The sequence below is a fragment of the Ambystoma mexicanum genome, chromosome 1p (genome assembly GCF_040938575.1).
Source record: "Ambystoma mexicanum isolate Mex_15411 chromosome 1p, UKY_AmexF1_1, whole genome shotgun sequence".
Taxonomy (NCBI): domain Eukaryota; kingdom Metazoa; phylum Chordata; class Amphibia; order Caudata; family Ambystomatidae; genus Ambystoma; species Ambystoma mexicanum.
Genome location: NC_090921.1, coordinates 350282438 through 350295749, shown reverse-complemented (window position 1 = coordinate 350295749; position 13312 = coordinate 350282438). Strand labels below are relative to the sequence as shown.

General features: G+C 45.4%; 1 protein-coding gene across 4 annotated transcripts in view; it reads right to left on the bottom strand.

Annotated features, from left to right (window-relative positions):
- FCHO1 (FCH and mu domain containing endocytic adaptor 1) overlaps positions 1 to 13312 on the bottom strand; it is a 1111213-nt gene that overhangs the window by 580044 nt on the left and 517857 nt on the right. For all 4 annotated transcript variants that reach the window (XM_069648666.1, XM_069648689.1, XM_069648674.1 and 1 more), the window contains exons 6-7: positions 1394 to 1535; positions 791 to 943 (exon numbers count right to left, since the gene is read on the bottom strand). In XM_069648666.1, the coding sequence (XP_069504767.1) occupies positions 791 to 943; positions 1394 to 1535 (295 nt within the window). The remainder of the gene's footprint in view (positions 1 to 790; positions 944 to 1393; positions 1536 to 13312) is intronic.

Below are 13312 nucleotides of genomic sequence, written 5' to 3'. Positions count from 1 at the left end.
AGGGAGTTCCAGTGGCAAAGGAGTGATTGCCGAAATCAGCCAAAGCTGGAGCAAGGATGTCGATGTGGTCCTTGATGGTTCTGCATGAGCAGGGGAGAACCTGCTTTGACGAGACTTTCATGGATCGGACTTGTCTAGAAACATCGTTAGGGATGAACAGGGCAATGGAGGAGAAAGAAATATGCTATTTTGGAAGTAAAAGAGTACTGTTTCCTATGACTATAAGACGTCCTTGTAGGGGATTATACCAGGCAGTTTCAAATCTACATGAAGTCCCAAGATGGACTGTTGAACAAAAGAAGGAACTTTTAAAAGAAGGAACTACAAGGCTAATTAGCATTGTAACAAACAGGATTGTTGTGGGACAAGAAAGACACAATGAACTGTTTAACCAAGAATCGTTGGCATAGTGTTGAAGAATTATATGTTGCAGCTGTTCTATTTTTCCTTTATTAACTCTTTTTGCAATCACCAGGTTAAAGACATTTCCCTTTTCACCTTTTAATTTGTTTTGTAGTGCGAGGGTCAGGATAGAACATTTGGACACAAGGACAGTACAGTTTTGATTTTGATGTGTAGGGGGCTTGAAACTGATCTAAAGTTAGGATATTCCAGTAGTACCAACTTGCCCAACAATGATCTCATACCTTCCAGCAAACAATGGCCAAAAACCTAAACCCAAACACTTTTCTCAATTGTGAGAGACATGCCACTTAACGCCATGCACTCCTTCACCAAAAAGAATGGGTTCTACAGTGTGGACGCAGAAGCATAATCTTCCTGCTCTCACCTTATCTACCTCCTTCTGGCTCACTCCTTCCTTCCGCAGCCGCTCGTACTCCACTATCTTGATGCAGTAGTTCTCCTTAGACTTTTGCAGCAGCTGTGCCATGTTGTGCAGAGCTTGGACTGCCTCTAGCGTGCCAGACACCTCTTCTTTGGACTAGTAAGATGAAATGAAAGTGAAGTTGGTAATGAAAGTAGTAGAAAAAATGTCAACAGCATCTCTTTCACCCATATAGAAAAGTTGCACCCATTCAAATAGACCCCAAGTATTTGCTTCTCATCTTCCTCTTGCCATATGGTCTGTACAAAGGGCATTTTCAACATTAAAATCAGACCTCAAAATCATAGGACAAATCATTCCCACCATGTCCTTCACCAAATTCCCCACTCTGAGATCCTAACCTTTTGTGTCCAGGGCATTTGCAAGGACTCGTGCCACCTCAGATGAAGATCCATTTTAGTCACCACCCACCATGCCATGCATTTGTTTAGGATATATATTAGGACATCCCGATGAGCGATGACAATTTGATGAGGGCACCATGTGCAGCTGCCAAGAGTTGCCCCTTTGTAGAAGAGACACTGCATCTGCCTGTGGTGATCCTACCTTCTTGTGCACCTTGACCTGTTCTTCCCCATAGCGATTGATCTCTTTAATCAGGTCATGAAGTTTCTTCACCAACTCCTGATGGCAGAGGGCCAGCTTGTCAGACGAGACACGAAATAGTTCCCAGACAGGAGAGAAAGTCCTAAAAAAGGTTGCAATATGTGAGTTCCACAGAAAAGAAGATGTGAGCTTGACTGAGCTATTGATGTATATCACAAAGGTATGAATCATGTACAATATCAACGAGACTCCTAAATACACACCCAAATTACTTACCTGTAACTATGGTTCTCTGGCATTGGTGCCAATCCGATTCACATGGTGTCAATAATTCCCTGTCAGGCTGCACATCCTTGGTATCAGTAAAGCAATGTTTACAATAATTAAAGTTTTAACATAGACTCATTTTGCTCTTTTTTGTCCATGACCAACGAGGGCAGGTGCCTTAAGCTCCACCCCTGGAGGCCATCACAAGGGTATGGACCCTGTACAAGTTCTGTGAGACTCCGCACAAGAATCCTTTAACACCTAAATCCTTTATGTATATTTGTCCAACCAACTATACAAAAATCAAGAACTTCAAAATACATCATGAACATAAAAGGTTCATATGTCCCTCAATCTACAAATGGCTAAAAATAATAGATTTGAAATGCACTCATATATCTAAGTATTAATCCACTTAAGAAGGGAAGATTTCATTGAAAAAAACTCAAAAAGGGATTATTATGCAATATATGTCATAAATGGTGATGTGTGCAGTATAAGCACGAATGCAAAAACTAGAATCATAATGCAACAAGTTTAGTAAATATTATGTGGGTTGTCTTACTTTGCAGGCTGATGAAATGTATTGGGATACTGCAAATTGGATGCAATTATCTAAAGATCTAAAGTACATCTTCAAATTGATAAAACAGATGTTACTGAACAAGCCTTGTCGCATCTTAAAAATGGAAATAAGTAATTTCTTCCCAAATGTCCATATCGTTCCTAAAATCAAAATAACCAAGGATTCCACTGAATTAGCCAATTTGTTTGTTTATAATCAATTGAATGTTACATTTGACCAAATTCGGCCAGTACCATTCGATAGATTATAAAAAAATAGCAAACATGGGGTGGGGATGTCCCTCGCTCCCCATGTTCGGTATTTTTGGCCTGGGGGGGCTGGGGCAGCGGAGGTTTGCCCTCCGCTTCAACATGGCAGGCGGGGGGACCAAAAAAATAATAAAATAAGGGAGAAAAAGAAAAAGGGACCTTGCGGCGTCAGATCCGACCCATGTTAGATAGACCGATCCGTCGCCGCAGGGGAAGCTGAGGCGAGCAAGGGGGTAATTAGGGGGGTTGTGGGCAGGCTCATTTTAGTTTAATATGCATCATTAAATGTATTTAGCAGCAAAGCTGACATTTTAAACTTTTTCATACATTTTAAATTGTATTATTTAATTTGGGAACAATCTGCTAATTCAAGCAGATTAATTACTGTCTGTTCTCTGCAAACAATCCTCATATGAACAAACACCAATCCGATTCCACTTGGCCTCTGGTACCCACTCTAAGCTGCAGATGTTAAGCCCAGTTCATACCTGAGCCATGCCATAGGAAGGCACTGGGGAAGATTTAAGACCTGTTTCCAATATTTCCCTTCCATTCTTTGCAAAATGATTTCAGGGAAAGTCTCCTTGGTTTCCGCTCCATAAAGCAGTATTGGAGTTACTTTTTCATTGTAGTATGTCCCTGCTGGACAAGTAGAGAATTTACCATACTTCACCAGTATGATTTTTGTTTGTTCTATAGCAGTTGATAATTTACTTCCTAACATAAGCAAGTGAATTTTTTCATGGGGTTGATTTGTTACATTCATACCTACGTATGTATATTGGTGGACTACTTCTAGCTCAGTATTTTGCAGTGTCCATTTTAGTTGGGTGTTCACGCCACCTTTAGCACTACAATACATTACTTTGGTTTTGTCGAAATTTATTCTACGTCGGTTTTTTTAATATACTGTGCTAGGGCATCTCTGAAGTCCCTTGGGAGACTTTGAAAGTAGGACTAAATCATCCCCGTATAATAGCGCTGGTAATTGTTTCACACCCATCTTTGGCGTGTCAGTTATGACTTGCTCAAAGGAATCTTTCATGTCAGATATAAAAATGTTAAAGAGGGCAGAAGCAAGGAGGCAACCCTGCTTCAGACCTCTATGTTTGAATGGGAGAGGAGAGGTGCCCTTCCAGGTCTAATCTTATCTGTATCGAGGTATTTGAATGTAATTAATTGATAATGGCCCTCAAAGTTGCCGGACAGCCTGCTTTGTCTAATTCTATCATTAGTAACTCTCTAGAGATGGAGTCGAATTTGTCCCGGAAATCGACAAATGCCAAATAAAGAGGTTGCATAGAGGCAAAAGCTTGCGTTTGAGTGCTGTGATGGTCATTAGATTTATGGCCATTCCCATACCGGCCACAAAACCTGTTTGGCTCGGATCACGTTTTTGATGTAGTTTTGTCCATTAAAGTCTTTAAGGACAAATTGGGCAAAGATTTTCCCAGGTGCATCTAATACCGCAAAGGCTCTATAATTCGAAAGCTGGGAGCGATCTCTGATTTTGAATATTGGAACAATTACTGATTGGCACCATGTATATGGTATGGAGCCATTTTTTATTACATTTGAGAAAATTTTATTGAGAATGATGGGTGAGCTTTAAACATGGCATAGTTTAAGCCGTTGGGGCATGGGGCTCTTCAACCACTTGCTTTATTAATATAGAACTCAACATCTTTTGTAATTGTTAATTGGCACTTTTTAAGGATAGACAGTGTTTTGGGGAAGAAGGCTCCGCATATAAAGCTGCAAAATGAGCCATCCAGTGGAGTTCTGTGACATGTGATTGGCCTGATTTAAAAGACTCGAGGACTCTGCAGAACTCTTGGACGCTAATGCTTTAAGCATTGTTTCTCCTTCACGCTGTAGTAGAGCTTTTCTGCCTCGTATCAGGTTTCTGTATCTGCATTTTATCAACTTCAACACGGCAGTTCTTTCTACAGCAGCCAAATGCACAATTAGTTTCTTAAGTCGTGGCAGGTCTGCTTTCTTATGTTTAAGTTCCAAATCAAAACAATGTTTATTTTTGTAATTGGCTTTAGAGGCGATCATGGACTGTAGCTTGAAGCTTAATGCCACTATATGATTTGTCACATTGTCTCTGCGGCCCTGGTTTCAACGCCTGATCTTGCAAGATGTATAAATTCAGTTCCCATACCTTTGAATCAGTCAATCGAAAACCCATTCTAGCGTTAACCATAAATTGAGCATTGTGCCTTTGTATAGGTGGACGGGGTGATTGATGGTTCCAAGCCCATAAGGGTAAGCGTGTCATTATCGCTTTGAGCTTGGCGAATGATTTAAAATCTATTCGCCAAGGCAAAGATTTTTGTCAACGTATGACATGCATTACTTACCGTAAAAGCATTTCTGATGATTGTATCTGCTTAGATTCTCATGCTGTGCATAGTATGACATCCAGTGGTCACTGCAGAGTATTGCATCTTGTTTTTCGAAAGTCGAAAAGGGGTTGTCGACATAGGCGTGTCTGTAATACTATCCCTATAGTGACGTGTAGTGTACCCAAAATCCCTCACGCATCGAGGTCCCTTTGTATTTTTCTGCCAGGAGGGATCCTTATGACTGACGTGAGTGAGTACAGAAAAGAGAGAAAGTAATGACGTCTATGTTCCTTCCATCCGAGCGGGGAGGAAGGGTGGGTGCATGTGAATCGAAGCAGATACAATCATCAGAAATGCTTTTACGGTAAGTAATGCATGTCTTCTGATTGTTAATCTGCTTAAAATCACATGCTGTGCATACACTGGCGAGCAGTACCCGGAGTCGGAGGTGGGTTGTGATAAGGAACAGTAGAGAAAAGATGTCTTAGTACTGCTTGACCCACCTGGGAATCAGATCTAGAATGGGCATCTAGACAATAGTGTTTTGTAAAGGTGTGTACAGAACTCCAGGTTGCCGCCTTGCAAATGGACTCAAGGGGAACATTTGCAATGAATGCTATGGATGCCCCAGTGCCTCGAGTAGAGTGTGCTCTAGGCTTGAAGGGTAGTTCTCTTAGCAAGAGAGAAACAGAGTGATGCACTGGACAATCCATCTAGATATAGTGGATTTGGAAACTGCATCTCCTTCTCTTCCTGCTGCCACTGAGACAAAGAACTGATTAGTCTTTCTTAGTGGTTGAGTTATTTCCATATAAAACATGACCGCCCTGCGCGCATCCAGTGTGTGCAGGCTTTTTACTCCCAAGTTTGATGGGTTTTGAAAGAACGTTGGTAGTTCTATAGACTGGTTGACATGAAACTTTGAAATAAATTTCGGTGCAAATCTAGGGTGTGTGCGTAGAACCACCTTATCTTTGTGAAGTGTAACAAAGGGATCTAAGATAGAGAACGCTTGTAGATCACTCACTCTCCTAATGGAGGCGATAGCTATTAAAAAAGCAGTCTTAAGAGTGAGATCCTTGAGGGTTGCCTTATGCATGTGCTCGAAGGGGGAGCCCATCAGCCTGGTTAAAACAATGTTCAGGTCCCATCCGGGAGCTGGGTTAGATATAGGATGGTGAATTCTTTTCACTCCCTCCATGAAGGCTTTAATAAATGGAACCTTCCACCATGACACCTTATGTTGAGACGTAGTGTAGGCGGAGAGTGCAGCAAAGTGACCTTTAATAGAAATAAAGACGAACCCTGAGTCCACAATATGTGTGGGAGAGCAGTTAACAGGGTTGATGCTCTTTGAGTTACACCAGATTACGAACCGCTTCCACTTACTAGAGTAGCAGTAACGAGTGTTCGGTTTCCTTGCCTCTCTGAGAACATCCATGCATCTCTGAGGGAGCTGCAAGTGTCCAAATTCTATGACCTCAGGAGCCAGGCTGCCAGGTTCAGGGTCTGTGGGCATGGATGCAACGTTTGGCCCCTGTCCTGTGACAACATGTTGTACGGGAAGGGTAGTTTCACTGGAGGAGACTGACATCTCCATCAGATGTGTGAACCAGGGTTGGCGGGCCCACATGGGGGCCACCAATATCATGGTAACTGGTTCCTGGTGCATCCTGTACACTATCTTGTTGAGGAGAGTCGGGGGTGAGGGGTTATGCATAGACACATTTCCCTGACCATTTAATCCAGAGACCGTTCCCCTTGGAGCAGTTCTGGGGATACCTAGAGGCGTAATCTTGGCATTGGGTGTTCTCCAGAGTTGCGAACAGGTCGATCTCTGGGAAGCCCCATTCTGCGAAAACATTGGAGACGATGTCTTCGTGTAATCGCCATTCGTACTCTGCGGGTAGAGGGAAGTCTCTGCTGAGTCCGTCTGCCAGAAGATTGAGTTCCCCTAGTACAGGTTGAGATAACAGGAACATGTGTTTGAGAGCCTACTTCCAGATGTTTTGGGACAGCTTGGACAGTCCTGGAGAGCGAGTGCCCTCTTGCTTGTTCAGGTAGTACATGGCTGTGGTGCTGTCCGTGAGGATCAGCACTGTCTTTCCTTGTAGGTGTGTCTGGAAACCCTTCAGTTCTTTGAAGACTGGCAACAATTCCAGCAGGTTTATGTGTTTGGACGCCACACTTGGAGTCCACACTCCGTGTGCAGTCTGATGGGATAGGTGAGCCCCCGATCCTGTGAGGGATGGGTCTGTGGTTAGAGTGGCGTCCATGTTAGGCCGAAACCTGTGCAGTTCCCTCTGGGACCACTGCAAAAGATTTAGGACTACAGCTGTTTGGCAGTAAACCCACTTGGTAGCAGTCTGTACCACACAGATTCACTTGGTAGCTGTGGCTGAGCAGTCAGACGTCCCTCAAGAAGAGTTAGGCAGTATACAGAGTATTCACAATAGGTCAAGAGAACACAATAGAACAAGTAAACACTGACCAGGGCTTGGTGTAAAAGAGATATAATTATTTATTTAAAACCACATCTAGAAAAACACACAGGCACTAATAGTAAGCAATTCAAAAACACGGTCACTAAAAGATATACACTTCCTTAAAAGAATATTAGACAAGTCTTAGGTAAAGCCCCACTTATTTGCATACAGCGGTGAGCGCTTAACGTAGATGGCACTCTAATAATTTGTTTTAAAAAGGGAGAGAAAAGCAGAGAATAAAATGAAACAGATCCCAACACTTTTTCACGAACACAATAAGAGAGGAAGGCAAAGTAACACTGTGAATTCAGAGTCAGTAGGCCGGATCCGCTTTAAGAGGATCAAAACGAAATGTGTCCAAGGTCACACGGTTGCAGTGCACAAAATGTCTTGTAACGGTTCAAAAAGGAGTTGGACCAAAGTAAGGGACCAGTTTCGGGGTCAAGGCGGCCAGCCCAGTCCAGAAGGTTAAGGGGTTATTATTACATTTGTAGCAATCTTTAGAAAGGGAGGCCTGGCGGACACGGTACCTTAAAGTGGTGAGAACACTCCAGCGGGGGCAGTTGTTCCTGGCAGCGGATGCAAGTCAGTGCTTTGTCCGGGGGAAGAGAGGATCTCGTCGAGGAGGAAGACAGGAGTCCGTTGCACTGCCAGGGAAGAAACCAGCCGCAGAGTTTCTCAGGTACAAGGAGCGGTCCGTTGATTCGCGGTTCAGTGGTAAGTTGCTATCCGGCTGCCGGGGTGCTTGGCAGGGGAAATTCGACCACAAACCGGTCTGGGATGCGAAGAAAAGAAGGTAAACTGGTTGTGCGTCGTGGTAGGTCGGCTCAGCTTCTCCCTCGTCGGATTCTCAGGTCCTGTGGCGACTTCTGAAGTTCCAGTCCCCAAAGCCCTGCTTTAATGCAGCATACCCCCATTCACTCAGCTTAGCTGTCAATCAAACATGCTAAATGGCCAATCACACAAGAGTGCGACTTGAGTTACCAAGGTAACTCAGTCCAGGGTGCCTAAACCCCCTCCCACACTCCCTGTGGTACCCAGACAGAGTGGCACCACTTTTGGAGGCTTCTGTGCAGAAGCCCGCCAAAAAGTGGAACAAAGGGCTCGACTTGGGTTGGAGTCACAGAAGAGAACACAAACGCCATTTTAGAATAGAGTCCTGGCAAAAAATACCAACCGGCGAATTAATATTAATTAAATAAACCGGCGGTATGTTCGAGGCTATGAGAATTAAATAATTAAAGTTGGTAGCCTCGAACAATGGGAAAGTCCCATAGGGAAATATTTGCGGTCGAATATAAAAAGTAGTTTCCACTGCCACCAGCCAAAACTCGATCAGGGGGGACGGAGACGTGCCCCCTCGACTAACAGACCCCGGGGCAATCGAATTGCCCCGACCAGTACGCCCACAATATGATGGTTTGTACTGGTTTCTGTTAATTTGGGACTAGTAAAGCCAATGGTGACTTTACATGCCCTGGGAGACAGTAGTCAGTGTGTTACTGCACGGAGGGTGCTGTGTAACACACATAGTAAAAACACATGAGACCCTATGGAGTAAAGGACCCCATAGCCCATAAAACACATTAACAGTCAAAGGAACACCATAAATCATGTCCAAGAGTGGGAGAAAAAGAGTCTCACTCTTGGCAGGAGAAAAAAAACAAACTCCAGAAATCTGCTGCTGGGGGACTCACTAGGTTAGGAAATTCAGCCTAAAGAGAGAATTCCCCCTAACAGTCCACTATGGGGGTGGCAAAGGATTTCCCCAAGACGAGGTTTTCTCTCGACCACCACCGCAGCGAGAGAACCTAGGCTTGCGAGACAACCACTAGATCGTCCCATTGTCCGCTGGCCTGACACCACTGGCTGTTGAGCCCCTCTTGCATAGGGCGCAGGAGCGCCTCAGGAACCAAGTAAATACATGACGCCATCATTCCTAGCAGCTGCATGGCTTTGCGTACCGTCACCTCTCGTCCGGCTACATATTGAGGGATCTGAAACAGCATGTTTTGGACCCTCTCGGAGGAGAAGACGAGGCTGCCCTTTCTTCGAATTAGAGCCCCTAGGAATAGCTTGACTTGGCTGGGGTCTAGGCTGGACGAATTCTCGTTGATGGAGAAGCCCAGGTGGAACAAGAGGTCTACGGTCTTTTGGGTATTTGAGAAACATGTTTCGTAAGAATCCCCTGTTATGAGCCAGTCGTCGAGGTAAGGATAGACCGGAATGGACGACCTGCGCAGGTGTGCCGCTGCCACTACCTTCGTGAATACCTTTGGCGCTGAGGCTATGCCGAAGGGTAGCACTTTGAACTGATAGTGTTTGCCTTCTATCATGAACCAGAGGTATTTCCTGTGCGCTGGCAACATTGAAATATGAAAGTATGCATCTTTCATGTCCAGCGTCGCCATGTAATCCCCCTTTGAGAGCAGGGGGATTACCTTCTGCAAAGTCACCATATGAAATTTTTGAGGTTTTACAAATTTGTTCCATGGGCGCAGATCTAATACAGGGTGCATGGTTAGATTCTTTTTGGGTACAAGGAAGTACACTGAATACATACCCTCCTTTACCTGTGATAGAGGCACAATCTCTATGGCTCCTTTTTCCAGCAGCAGTTCGACTTCCTGAAGAAGGATGGAGAGGTGTTCTGGAGATGTAAGTCTTCCCCTTGGGGGTCTGAATGTTGGCGACCGACTGAATTCGATGCAGTAACCGTGGGCTATTGTTGATAGTACCCAACGGTCTGTGGCAATTCCCTTGCAGAAATGATGTTAACCGGCCCCTGACCGGAGACGCATGGGAGGGGACCCAAACTTTCGTGTCATTTGGTGGTTGTAGCCTGGGAGCCTCTAGGAGTGGGGCCCCCGACCCCTTCCCTTACTACGATGTTGTCCTCTTTGAGCATACTGTCCACTGGTTCCCTGATGGGAGGACCAGTTGCTGGATGAGGTGTATTGTTGTTGATTTTGTCGTTGGCCATGAAAAAAGCACCTGTTGCCATAACCTCGCTTATTAGGAGGTCTCGTGATTTGGTCCAGGGTTTTTAATGTTTCGTGTTCCTTCTTAGCTGTTTCCAGTGCGTCATCAACCGCCTTACCAAATAAGTTTGCGTCTTCAAGGGGTTTGTTGATGAGGGACGCCTGTGTTTCTGGCTTGAAATCCGAGTTTTTGAGCCAGGCATGTTGTTTAAGAAGTACGCCCTGGACTAGGGAACGGCCAGCGTTTCTGCAGCATCTAAGGTGTTTTTGATGATGCTCTGGTTTACCCGAGTACCTTCCGTCACAGTGGCTAATAAGCAGGTTTGGAAGGGCTCAGGGACTTCTTGTAGGCCTTCGCGCAACAGTCCCCATTGGGCATCGGCGTAGCTAGCCAACAGAGTTGTATTGTTGGCAAAACACGTGGCAAAAGCTGCCAAGGATGTAATCCTCTTCCCTAAGGCATAAAGCTTCTTCCCCTTTTTGTCTGGAGGTGCTTCGCTAGTAGATAGCGGAACCCCCGCCCTTTTCCTCGTGGTGGTTACTACCAGCAAATCTGGTATGGAATGACCCCTAATATACAAGGGATCAGAGGGTGAAGGGCTAAAAAGCTTCTCGATCCTTGGATTAACACCTCTACCTAATGCAGGTGTAGAAAGAGAGGGAACGAGGCATCTCTTGATTGAGGCGAGGAGAGGTATGTCTTGGCTTGCAGGTGGCTTTTCCTTGATTATTTTTTCAAGTCCACTTCTGGGGTATTCTTCTCCCGTATCAATTTGAAAATATGCTGCCACCTTGTGTAGCATTGCATTAAATGTGGGTTGATCGGCAAAGGATCTCTGACCGGTGTGGTCTGAGGAGAGGGCAGATCTAAAACATCAGGGTCTGTTGATGCCCCTGGAGATTGCCAGGGCTGTGGTTCACAAATGTCTGGGTCTTCCTCAAAGTCCCCTACAGGGTCTTGTAAATCCTCAGTATTTAGGAATTATTCCTCTTCCTGAAAATGCAAATCCTCTTCAGTGAGGTCATATGTATCCATTTCTTCCTCAAGTGGGTCAAAAAGTCTTGGAAATTTAGCTCTAGAGTCTTCAGGGAGTACCTCCCTTGGCCTTTTAGGTGAAATGTGTTTAAAAGTGGACACAAACCTATCTAGCCTGTTCATACATGATTCAAATCTTTCCCTAGTCCACTGGATAACCCTGAACGGTCTAGTGGCAGAAATTGTTGTGCCTCTAGGCGTCGAGATCTCTCCCATAGCGTGGAGGATATACCTGAGAAACCTTCTCTTGGGCCCGACGATGGGGACGTATCTCTGGGTTTTCCGTTCGGGGGGGGGGGAAGTTCTAGCCCCTCTGTAGATTTCGGCGCCTCCCGGACTTTGAGTGGGCTTCGGTGACTCCTTCACCACCCGTTTCTGCGAGTCTTTGGAGACTATTCTAGCTATGCTTTCGACGACTAGCTTCTCTGTTGAGGGCTAGTCGTGAATAGTTTTGGCGATGCTGGAACCTTACCGTCGACGGACGCCCTCTTCCGAGGCATTTCGAAGGATGTTTTTGTAGAAGCGCCCTTAGTTGAAGATGGCCCAGTCGCTAGACTCGCATGCGGCTGCGGGAAGGGCTGCCGGCCATTACGGTCGGCGTCTCCGTTGGCGCTGAGGCCTTTTTCGATTTACTCGATGAATGGCCGTGGGTTTTGTGTTTAGTGACTTTTTCATATGCGCCAGCGTTGCCGGGGTGTACATCCCCATAAGTAGGGCCAGAGCCGAGCTTTTTGGGGACGGGGACAGACGCAGTGGAGCGAGAAGGCGCCAATGAGGGGTCAACAACCTCTGTTACGAAGGTAGTGTTATCACCATCCCCTTTGTCACACTCAGCGATGGCAGCCGCGGGTGAGGAATCAGCCTTCGACATGCCGGGGGCTGCCCACCTCTTGACCCTGCGTTCCTTCAAAGTTTTTGGGTGAAGGAGTTTACAGGCCGCTCACCCAGCCTCGTTGTGGTCGAGGGGTAAGCAATGGTTGCACTGCTTATGCTTGTCCTTCCATGGAAATTTGCTGTTGCAACGTGGGCAAAATCTGAAAGAGGTCCTCTCCATAGCTGAGGACATAACCAGTGATAACGACCCAAAAGGAAAGGGGGGGGGAGAAAGGGAAAGGTATTCTAAAAGAAGCAGAAATGTACATACCAACCCCCCACTCTCCCTACTGTGTAGGCCGGAAAAAGCGGGCCACGTGTTCGGCAGCGCCGATCGGATCACCTCCATCGAAACCACCACCATTGAAGATCTTGACTCGTCAGGGAAGTTGAATGGCCTTCGAAAGAGGGCTGGAGGTGGTATAAGTTAATAATAACTGACAAATCGACAAAGGGTCGAATAAATGGGAAATGGCAATTTCTCTTAGAAGCTGCGCATAAGGCGACCAGATTCTGGGCAGAAAAAAACAATCTGCGGGACCTCGATGCATGAGGGATTTTGGGTACACTACACGTCACTATAGGGATAGTATTACAGACACGCTTATGTCAACGTCCCCTTTTCGACTTTCGAAAAACAAGATGCAATACTCCGCAGTGACCACTGGATGTCGGACTATGCACAGCATGTGATTCTAAGCAGATTAACAAACATCAGAAATGTAGTCTATTATTCCTTCTTGCGGGCCTCTGTGGCCGGTGCTCTGTGTTGGAAGGTCGCCAGGCAGGGCACCGTTAGTCATAATGAGTCTTTCATTCATAATAGTGATCAATTTTGAGACAGTTATATCTTGTGCAGGATCTTGTGGGGTGAGGCAATCCACTACGTAAGAGTAAGATCTCCCACTACAATAACGTTAGAGATGTCAGACTGTGTGGTTATATTATCTAGGAGTCTTTCAAGACCCTTAAAAAATCTGGCATCTTTAATCCTTGCTGGATTTCTATATATATTGAGTACCACAATTTCTCTATTTAAATGGGAGATCTTAACTAATTGCAAAAAATCGTTTGAGGCCTCTCAGGGTTGG